General features: G+C 46.0%; 1 protein-coding gene across 1 annotated transcript; it reads left to right on the forward strand.

Moving 5' to 3' along the window:
• The first annotated feature begins 1,074 nt into the window (after positions 1-1,074).
• Positions 1,075-8,302, forward strand: LOC144723664 (protein FAM76A-like). The gene is made up of 9 exons (XM_078602565.1): positions 1,075-1,309; positions 2,323-2,387; positions 3,806-3,860; positions 4,052-4,207; positions 5,691-5,845; positions 6,142-6,225; positions 6,897-7,032; positions 7,186-7,287; positions 7,871-8,302. The coding sequence occupies exons 1-9, from the start codon at positions 1,163-1,165 to the stop codon at positions 7,958-7,960; spliced, it is 990 nt and encodes a 329-aa protein (XP_078458691.1). The 5' UTR covers positions 1,075-1,162; the 3' UTR covers positions 7,961-8,302.
• Positions 8,303-11,117: the final 2,815 nt, after the last annotated feature.

Consider the following 11,117-nt stretch of genomic DNA (forward strand, 5'->3'; position numbering starts at 1 on the left):
CAAGTCTCTCCCACTGTCGTCGCCACACTTTTAATAATAATTTAAATTTATCATCGTGCATTCCATCCCAGGATACATGGAAAGCAGAAAACAAAAACAACCAGGTCAACCGACCGAACTAAAGAGTGAAGGCCACTTTAAAGAGATGGGTTTTCAAAACAGACTTAAATATACTCTTAGGTTTTTTCGGTAAAGTCACGTAGGTAAAAATAAAAATAATATTTTATTGTATTTCTATTTTTATTTATGTTAATAATATTTTATTTCTATTAGCATTTTTATTTATTTTTATTTTTACCTACGTGACTTTACCGAAAAAACCTAAGAGTATGAATCCTTGCAGTCACGAAAGCTTCAAATCTAGACTTAAATATATCTACCGACTTTTGGGTGCCCCGCGAACAAAAGCCCGATCGTTAAAAGAGCTCAACCCAGAGGCCCTTGCATTGCTGAGCAGTTTAAATCAGAAGATCTTCAGGACCTTGATGTAATATATAATTGTACTAGTTCCTGCAAGGTGGGACGGCGAGCCCTTTTAAATCTGTCTATGTTAATAGCAATATCTTAAAATAACTTCGCTGGATTCGAGAAGCGCCGTCACCTCTCATCCCACTGCAACTTTGACCGCACTTTCCTGTTCTTTCGGTAAAGTCACGTAGAAGGGAAATAATACAATTAAAAATATATTATTTTATTATGTTTTATTTTTAAAAGTCACGTAGAAGGGAAATAATAAAATAAAAATATTCTATTGTTTTATTCTTTATAATTTTATAAAATAAAAAAATAAAAACTAAATAAAATAATAAAAATAAAATAATATTTTATTATGTTTTATTTTTATCATTTCCCTTCTACGTGACTTTACCGAAAGAACCAAGCAGATGAATCCCTGCAGTCACGAAAGCTTTAAATCGAAATTTGACCGCACTGTGTGTCGCTTGGCCTCCTTAGCACGCCTGCTGGGTGCCTTTAAAAACCCGGCACCTCCGTTTAAAAAACCCAACAACAATCGATTCCTTTGCGATTCCTCTCAGCGTCTCTCAACATGCCGGGGGGAATCGATCGTCACCAGCCTGGGAATCGATAGTGAGGGACCGCGGCGTCGCTACGGTGGGGGGCGGTGGTGTTGTTGGTGGCGGTACAAGTGCGGGGGTAGTAAATGTGCGCGGTCCCTGGGCTCGGTCGATCCTCTCGTCTCGCTACCGCTACCGCCGCCGCCGCCGCGATGTCCGCTCTGTACGCCTGCACCAAGTGTCACCAGAGATTCCCCTTCGAGGAGCTCTCACAGAGCCAGCAGCTGTGCAAGGTGCGGGGGGGACACGGGGGGCACGGGAGGCTGGGAGGGGAGAGAAAGCGGAGGGGGGGAGGGGCTCACAGGAAGTGAGGAGGGGACGAGGCCTGGGCTTCTTGCTGGAGCCTGGGGCCCTGTGGGATGAAGTTGAGACGAGATGATCTCCCCGAGTTCTTGGTCTCGATCCGAGAGTTTTCGAGCGTCCTTCCGTCGATACCCACCCAACGCTGTCTCTGCCGCGTGGTTTCCCCCCCCCCCTGCCCGCTCGCTCCTTTAACTGAGGGAAGAGGCGAGCGCTGGGTGGGAGATTTCAGAGGAGACGGGAATGACGGAGGTTGAAAACGCCGGCATCGCGCCGAGAGAGATGGCATTGGGGAAGGGAGTTGAACGTTCCTGGGGGGTGGTGGTGGTGGAGGGGACACACTGGGGGTTCAAAGGGATAACGGGAGAATGAGCGTCAACTGCGTGGGATCAAAAAGGAGAAAACGTCGGATGACGGAGAAGAACGCAGGGTCAGTTTCATTTATTTGGTATAACCCTGTGAGCCATTCGGCCCTTGAATCGGGTGCAACCGCAACAAACAAAAACATGAACAAGAAACATTCAAGTGACTACGCGCAAATAGGGGAGATTAAGGGGAGCACGGGGAAGTTATGGGTTCGAGTTGGTTTAAGTGGAGTCAACTTTTGTCGCGCTCTGTTGTATATTGGTACCCGCCAGAGCACAGTGGAATTACCACCACCGCTAGCTAAGATGTTTGCCTAAAGCTCGTTTGAGCATCAATTACAGATTCGTTGAGCCACCTGTGTCCTTAACGATATCAGTGTGTTCTCATGTCGTCTTTGTGTGGTTTGTGCTGCTGAGAAGAGCCCCGTTGTCGCTGTTAACAATGGGGGTTCCAAGACACAGGCCACGCAGGAAAACACCAAGGGGCTATGCGGTGCTGAGGGTCCCAAAGGCAAGCTGAGACCCCGCGCGGCTGTGATGTTTCACCCACTTGGCCCCGTGGTGGTTTCCCCTGTGTGCAGGACTGTCGCATCGCTCACCCCGTCGTCAAGTGTACATATTGCCGCACCGAGTTCCAACAGGAGAGGTGAGCTGCTGCTGCTGCCTCGCGTCTCCATGAACTTCGGGGAGCGGAGAAGTGGCTGAGAGCTCAAAGCACACCGCCGGCACCGCTGAGATCGAACTTGTGCCCTCAAGTATATAGCGTCGGGAGTATAGTGATTAAGAGTCAAGCACTCCAACCACTGCTTTGTCTGGCTGGATGCCATTATTAGTACGCTTATGCCATCGGCCACAGTGCAATATGTAACGATTCGGCGATTAAAAACCGATTCTCAGTCCAACATAATCTCACTTTCCCGACTGAACATGAGGCGGTGCGGATTTAGTTGCACTCCCCACAGCCAGTAGTGTAAATTCCCTGTTCTCTTTGAGTGTCATTCACTGCACATAGGGGGTAACCACTTAACCTTCGACCAGTATGGGACTCGTAACCTTTGGATTGCAAGCGTAGGCTAGTGTAGTGCACCAATCATGGTACCATTCAGCTATTTAATAGTCCATAGACCAGAGTAGATTTTTTTCCACTTAGGGGGGATAAAACTTTAATAATAGTTTCCAGTCCTTTGCCAATTCACTGCTGGATGAAGGCCTCCCCTTGCCGTGTCGGTCCCGTGGGTTATTTGACCATATTTCATAATAATCGTTGCAGGTTGGTGAAGGGGGGGGGGGGTTATGATGGTTCAGATCACTTGTACTGACCAGTGTAGTGAAGTATGGTCAGACAATCATTGACCGAAATGCATGGGGAGGTATTTATCCACCAGTGCATTGTAAAGGGAAGACTTATTTTATAGCCAATAAGAGTACATTAACATGTGGTCCCTTTTTAAATAGTCTGAAAATATATATGATTCAAGACCTTTAAAAAAAAGCAAAAAATAAAAAAAAATGGCCCTTGTACTTTTAACAGCACAGCAACGGGACTACGTCTGTACAGTCATGTCCTAAACACTCACCATCTGAGTCATTTACGAAGCTTTGTACCAGGAAACTATTAGGTAGACTTTTTCAGTCGGTGAGCCAACATGGTCATTGTCTGAAATGGTGATCTACTGAGTATTTATAAGGACGTTTAAATATTAATGTTATTTTTATTAATGCGCTTATACCACCGAAATCTCTTAATTTTTCTAAAGTTTTGCCACTTTGGGCAGACCCAAAAAGTGAAATATGGAGCTTAATGAGTAAAATATTTGTCTTGTATTATTATAATAATATAACAATTATAATAACATGTAATAAATTATAATAACATGTGGGTAAAAACACTTATTTTTGGCAATTTATGGCTTAAAATATGATTCAGCCAGTGGAAAACGATGTATATGATATCTTTCAAAATATGTGGAAACCGGCTGTCTGCCGACACTTGAATTAGACCCAACATCTGAGCTGCCGGCTGGCTGCCCTCAACATGTTTTGTGTTTGTGTGTCTTTTTTTAGCAAGACCAATACCATCTGCAAGAAGTGTGCCCAGAATGTAAAACTGTACGGGACGGTATGTTTATTTTTACATTGCACCCACGTATGTTTTTGCTCCCATTTACTTTCAGTAAATTTTGTGCGGTCGAATGCGACGTTACGAATATAGTTGTTGTGGTCATTTGAGTCGGGACGTGGTGTTCTGGGCGGTGATGAGTGGTCGTGAATCGGCGTTGACGACAGCTTGTGCTCGTGTGGTGCACGCAGCCCAAGCCGTGCCAGTACTGTAACATAATCGCGGCGTTCATCGGCACCAAGTGCCAGCGCTGCACCAACTCGGAGAAGAAGTACGGGCTGCCCCTCGCCTGCGAGCAGTGCAAGCAGAGGTGCGCCTTCGACCGCAAGGACGACAGCAAGAAGAAGGTGTGGCCATGCACTCCGCCACACCTTTCGATTATAAATTAAAATAAAAAAATGTAGCACATGTATGCCGACGTGTATCTAACAAGACTTTGATGCTTCGTTAAAAATAATTATAAATTGCAGTCATAGCCAAACATGCAACTGAGGCACTCCATTAACAATATTCGTTGACAAGAAGCATGTTAATATTTTCCCTTACCACATGAATTTATTGTCGTGATTCAGGTTAACAAATACATTCAAGAATATAATCTTTCCTCTATTAACTATTTTCGTTTAGTAACATGAGTGCGGCCACACACTCTCTCACGGCTTCACGTACAAGTAAAAATGGGAAAATATATTCACTCATTTTCTTTGTCATCTTGAAAGGAAGACACACGACAAATACACATTAAAAAGCGGTTTTAGATATGTACTAAAGCTACTGTGATGCAAGGGTTGGCACACTGAACATATTGCAAGGAGTACATCATCACACCAAGTCCTATATCTACAAGTTTAAAGCTAGTTATTTGTTAGAATCTTCCTTTATCACTGCCTAATTACAGGCAAATATATGGTAGGGTAATGTCTTGGTCAGTGGCCCTTATTCAGAAGGTAAGTGTTAATGAGGAAGGTGGTGATGTTTTGGGTGTGTGTGCATATACCACTGTCAGCGAGGTCCATTAATGTTTTATTATCTTCGAAATATTCTCTCCACTGTGTGGTCGTTGGAGCTGTAGCACAGTGGTTTGTGCGCTGCGCTACAAAAACCCAAAGCAAAATACACACACGAGGAAATTACATATAAAGGTTGCACATGAGTTCACAAATTTACTTCTGTACTGCCATCTTCTGACCACTTTGTGTAGCACAGTGAGTTCGAGGGTGTTTCAGATCTGTGCCATATACTTATCCTTGCCTCTATACTTAGGCATGCGCCACCATGCTCAAGTGTTGTAGTTTCCCCTTGTCTCTGCGCTATGTTGTATGTGGTGTGCTGCGTGTACTGTATAGCTTTGTGTGTGTGCTGTGTTTTATATGCTATGCGCTTTTGTGCTGTGTGCTGCACATGCTGCATGTGATGGGTGTAGTTGTGTGTGGTGTGCTGTGTGATCTGCACATACTGCGTGCAGCGTTTGTTTGTGCTATGTGTGATGCTTATGCTGTACGTCCTGTGTACATGCTGTTGTTTCGAGGTGGTTTGGAAGCTGCTGTGCTTTGAATTATGTGTGCCTATGTATTCTGCGTGTGCTGTATGTACTATGTGTGATCATATTCTGTGCTGGTGTCTCTGGGTAGTTGGAAAGCTGCTATGCCGTAGGTGAGTTGTGTTATGTATACTCTGCATCTTCTGCATGTACTATACAGGTGCTTTGTTCTGTGCTCCTGTTTCTAGGAAGATCGGAAGCTGCTATGCCATGGGTGGGTTGTATCACGTATACTCTGCATGTGCTACATGTACTGTACAGGTGCTGTGCTTTGTTTCTGCTGTTTCTAGGTGGACGGGAAGCTGCTGTGCTGGTTGTGCACGCTGTCATACCGCCGCGTGCTGCAGAAGGCCAAAGAGCAGCACCGAGGGTTGGGGGCAGCGCAGCACCGCTCCTCCCAGGACGAGCGGCATGGGGCACGCAAGGAGCAGCACACGCACCGACAGTACGTGTAGGACACACCGTACACGAGGACATACAGGCCATACTGTACACAAGCACACAGTTCACACAGTATGCATAGTGCACGCCACTCAGCCAGTGTACACAGTCAGTAAACAGAACACACAGTATGTACAGTCCACACAGTACGCGCACCGCCAGCAAGAATAGTACACACCGTATACAAGCATGCAAAGTACATATAGCGCAACCAGCACACACCGTGCACACAGCACACAGTGTCATTACGCCCAGCACGAGTATAACCGACATGTGTGTGCCGTGTTGTGACGTTCTCAGCCACAAGTCCCCTGGCCCTGCCTCCCAGAACGATCCCCCGCAGAAGAAGCCCAAGGTGGAGAACAAACCCAGCAATGGAGACAGGCGAGCAGCCCCCCTGCCCCCACACAGGGCTCACGTGCCCATTCACAGAGACCTGTGCTTGCAGATTCAATACCACACAATACTCGTCTATGCAACGCATTGCAATATTATACAATACTATACTGCACGATAATATACGATACAATGCAGTGATATACAATGCAGTGCTATACAGTACTAAACAACACAGTGCACGGGTGTGCGATGTGTTCATGCTGGCAGTGATGTGCTGCTGTGAAAACCAAAATGGACACGACCTAAAGTGAACTGAAGCCCTGGCGAAACACCAGACTTGGAGTCAGGGTAGGCTCAGTGGCAAGGCTGGTGCCAATGGCAGGTTAGTTAGGTCTACGGTTAGGGCTAATATAAGTGACTGTTAAGCTAGTTGATCAGAGTTTCAGTTAGCATGAGTGACAGTGTTGGGTGGTGGGTGAGTGCTCTGAAAAGCACAAAACAACTCGTGGCTGGTTGGCACGATGGCTGGCGAGTTGCTCAGGTTAGGTGCAGGGTGAGTGTTTGGTTTATATTTGGCTCATGCACTCTGCCTCCCACACCGCTGCCCCTCCTCCCCATGGATCGCCGCATCACTCGTCAGCACGAGGCACTGTTCTCTCCGCGCATCTACTGACAATCGGCCGGGCGCTATCGCGTGTCACTCGTGCGTGGTGCAGTGTATCCGGTGACGCCACAATGGACTCGGCGAGCTCGGACAACTTCATCCTGATCACTCAGCTCAAGGAGGAGGTGGCTCTGTTGAAGAAGCAGCTCCAGCAGAAGGAGGGGCTCATCCTGGAGAGAGACCGCAAGGTGAGTGGCGCCGCTCGCCACCGCTCCCCTCGTCCTCCCCCCACCGTGTTTGCGGCGCGCGATCTGTGCCGATCTCTCTTCAGGCTACGCTGGCTTGCGATGCTGACTTGTCCATGTGCCTCTGCCTCTCTGTGTGTGTACCTGCGTATGTAGCTCACGGAGATCAAGGCCGACTTCCAGTACCAGGAGAACCTGATCCGAACCAAGATGAACAACATGGAGCGCACGCACAAGGAATCAATTGAGCAGCTCCAGGTAAGAAATGATGACAGTACATGCATCAGCCTGCCCCCTCAATCCCTTCCCCAGTCATAATGCCCTCAGTTATGGAGGTGGTTGGGTAACTCAAGGCACTGGTATTGTCAGATCTTTGAGCCAGTAGTGCAGAGGTCATGGGTACACATTCGTGTTTCATACACCTGTGATGTATGTATGTTGAACTTCTTTTTCACCGTACGTAAGCCAACCGTGCTAATCGGAAGTGCTGGGATTACACTGGGTTCCCATGTGTAGCGAATTGATGGCCTCGGCCTGGTCATGAATGATGCACACAAACCCAGCGTACTAAGTTTGATTCCCAACCATTGCTAGCATCGGTGGCACATGATATCTGAACTTGTCACAGGCTCGCCCCACTCCCTTCTTCCCACATTGCCCAGCATTGTGAAATGTGGTCAAACAACTGTGACTATGGTCAAATAACTCCTGTGAATAACATGGCATGGGTTGACCTTCATTCAGCATTGGATTGACAAAGGGCTATACGTTTATAAATATATTATTTGATACAAATAACAGGGTTTGTCCTTTATCTTTTGGTGTGTGTGTGTGCATTCAGTCTAAGAACCGAGAACTCATAAAGCAAGTTTCCAGCCTATCCAAGGGCAAGAAGCTGGATCGAGCCCCTGTAGGGATTTCATCGCCATAATCCCTCCCTCCACCAGAACCACTCCTCCAGTCACCTCGCCCCCTCTCCTGCCATCCAGGAATTTTCTACTGCAGCAGACTTGTGCGGACTTAGGGAAACCTTCATAGTTCTGCACGGTGCGCGACTATGCCTTTTTATCGACGAAGCCACACTTTTGAAACGCGAGTTATTCACGTTTGAACATGCTTCGCCCGATTTTTACTTTGTGTAACTTTTTACTCAAGGCAAGGCTGTACAGTTGGTGGGAAGGTGATGATGTTTTTAACTCAAATCACGTTTTTTATACGAGCGACTGTTTTTAGTTGGTATCGTGACGTCAAAAGGAAAAATGCAACACAAAAATTAATCAAACGGATACCTCTCATCTTGAATGAGACTCGCCTCGACTGTGTGTCGCCCACACTGTTCAGGCACGAGTTTCATAAAAGCATTTAAGACTGATCTGGTGCACCATGATCATATTCGGGGTCAGTTATCACTACAATGACATGAGTACCCTAAGCTGAAATCACCATTGCATTTTTATTGCAATTTTTTTACAGAATACACAATTACAGTTGTAATTGATTCTATGTCAGACCATAGTACACACGTGACGGCGCTTGAAGCGACAGTTGTAAGTGCGTGAATTGGCACCACGGCAACATTACAATAGCATTGTGGCAGTGTGCCTAACTGCCACAGTGCTCTCGTAGGGGTCGAGCGGTGGCGCAGTGGTTAGTTGGCACACTGTTGTAAACCTGGTGACCCGAGTTCAATTCCTGTCCATGGCTTACGTCAATGGCAAGTGATAAATGTACTGGCCCTAGCCTCCCCCCTTCACCAACCAACATTGACAATTGTGGCGAACTAGGGTCAAACAACCCCCGTAATGCACACGACGCGGGGAGACCTTCATTCTGCAGTCGATTGACAAAGCCAAAGGGCTGTACACTTCTCATTAACTTTCAAACTTGTGTTGGCCAACCTTGGGGCACATAGCTTAGGTGTCTGTCTACAAGGTAAGTGGTGGTTGCTTTTTTAGGTTGCAGTCTTAATGCACGAAGTGACAGACAAGCTGGTTTAGTACGTGGTAAATCGGATGTCCACTGGCTATGCAGGTTTCTCGTGTAACCAGTGGCATTTTGAGGAGTGCTTGGATGTGCACAGGAATTTAGAATACAGGTGTCCACAATTGAGCAATTATCTCGGTTGATGGATTAAGGAGGAATCCATTTTAATTTGTTTGACCCCTATGAAGAATTCACCAGGAATGCACCCAATCTCAGATTTCGGACGCTAAGCAGGTTTGAGCCTTGATAGTGCTTGGATGGGCGACAACCATGCATAAATAAAAGCTGTAGGCTGTTGCGGGGTTACGTCATTGGAGGGAGGAGGACCATAAAAATGTACTATCCAACATCTTTGCTCTCTGCATTCAACCCACACTGGTAAGTGGTGAAGTATGGACTGTCAAATAACGCCCATGACCCCGCAGAGTGTGGGGAGGCCCTCATCCATTCGTGGATTGGCAAAAGGGCTTTACATATACATTTGTGGTGGATAAACACCCATACAGTGTTGTACAGTGTTCATATTTGTTGGTTGGCCTGAGCCACTGGTGGAAATCCCTGATTACTATAGCAGGAACCAGTTTCTCCAAAGGCCAGTGAATTTGCTGAAAGTATTTTCAATTAATTTATCTCGGAGGGTTGAGGATGGTGGGCCAAGTCGACCCGCAACTGAGATTTGAATTGAACCTCCCTTTGAGTTGGTCACCCTACCACAGCCACCCAGCCAGATATTCGTATGTAAGTCGAGGAATTGTCGTGGTATGATTGGTAGATGTGAGTAGCCAGATGAGAGTAACTTGGCAGTGGTGTTAGTGCAGATGGACTATGATGTGCTGCTGTTGGCCGGCCCTATGTCGGTTTTTCAATGTACTGACTGCATTTCTGTTTTGTATTCATAACTTTTTTGAAATATGTTAATTTCGGCATGCTCTTATTTGGTTTTAATGCTGCGGTCTATAACGGTAATGAGTTGTTCATTTCAAGGGTAACTTTTATTTGAAAGGCTTATATTTTTTTCCACCAGCCAGTTTGATATTGTATTGTTTATTTAAAGCTTACAGGCAGACCTCGCTTAGCGCTACGCTGTAGAACGCCGATTCGTTATAGCGTTTTTGTCCTGGAGAAACTTTCAGCTAAAAAACGAATGAGAACAAGCAGTGCTGACCGAGGAAGGGCACCCGCCGCCATATTTGTTTACATTCAATGAGAGCGATGAACGCTCTTGAGCCAAGCAGCGGTCGCCAGTGTTTTTCTTTTAAACCACACCCGTCCACCGACGTGTTTTTATTCCGCCTTGGTCTCTCTCTCTGCCTTATCGTCTTTTTTGTGAACATTTAGGCCCATAATATCTGGAAAAAGGTCTTGCGAGTGTTTGTGTTGGAAATGTGACCAAAGTGTCACTTTCGATGTTAAAAATGCAAGTTATACGGCGGGTCCAGGTGGGTGAGCGTCAGGTGGATGCACTGGCGAGTCCAGTACATAATGATGTAATACAAATATTTTTACTTCTAAAATGTTTACTGTCTATATAATCGCTATTACCGAAACCCCAGTGAAGCCTTCATTGCTCATACGCAAGACCTAACGCTGTCAGGAATACATCCACATATATACGGTATAATGACCCCTTTTAGCGCTGATTCAATTCGCGCTCACTTCTTGAGCACTAAGCGAGGTCTAAGTGTAATGGTTTTATTCTTGATGACCTGGGAATGCAGATAAGTTCGCAATAAACAAGGGCATGGAGTATTATGCTGTGTGGCTTGTGTACTGTCATTTCTCCCTGCTTTTTCAACCTTTTAAGTTGTATTTCTCCATTGTATTCAAATTGCACTGTCGATGCCATGTAATGAGGCATACATTTCAGTGAGGATTTCTCCCAGCGACCGGAGGTGCATCATCACGTGACAGAGAATGCAACCTGAAGTTAACTTCGTCTCTTCAGAACGAATTATTAAGTCACTTCAATTCCCTCAACCACATGAGTTGGTGCACTTTTTATAGTTACTGCAAAACATTTTCATCACATGCCAATTGGAGAAAAAACCCCATTTAACAATGGTTCTGTGCAATTATTGGTGACCGGACTGAGACCAACTCTATAT

Source organism: Lampetra planeri, chromosome 18 (genome assembly GCF_965212315.1).
Source record: "Lampetra planeri chromosome 18, kcLamPlan1.2.h2, whole genome shotgun sequence".
Taxonomy (NCBI): Eukaryota; Metazoa; Chordata; class Hyperoartia; order Petromyzontiformes; family Petromyzontidae; genus Lampetra; species Lampetra planeri.

What these genes read in the sequence shown, in the direction of transcription:
- LOC144723664 (XM_078602565.1), top strand. Translation starts at nt 1,163, where the DNA reads ATGTGCGCGGTCCCTGGGCTCGGTCGATCCTCTCGTCTCGCTACCGCT. An exon ending in ACCGAGTTCCAACAGGAGAG is followed by an intron (nt 2,388 to 3,805) that starts GTGAGCTGCTGC and finishes GTCTTTTTTTAG; the next exon opens with CAAGACCAATACCATCTGCA. An exon ending in GAGCAGCACACGCACCGACA is followed by an intron (nt 5,846 to 6,141) that starts GTACGTGTAGGA and finishes TGACGTTCTCAG; the next exon opens with CCACAAGTCCCCTGGCCCTG.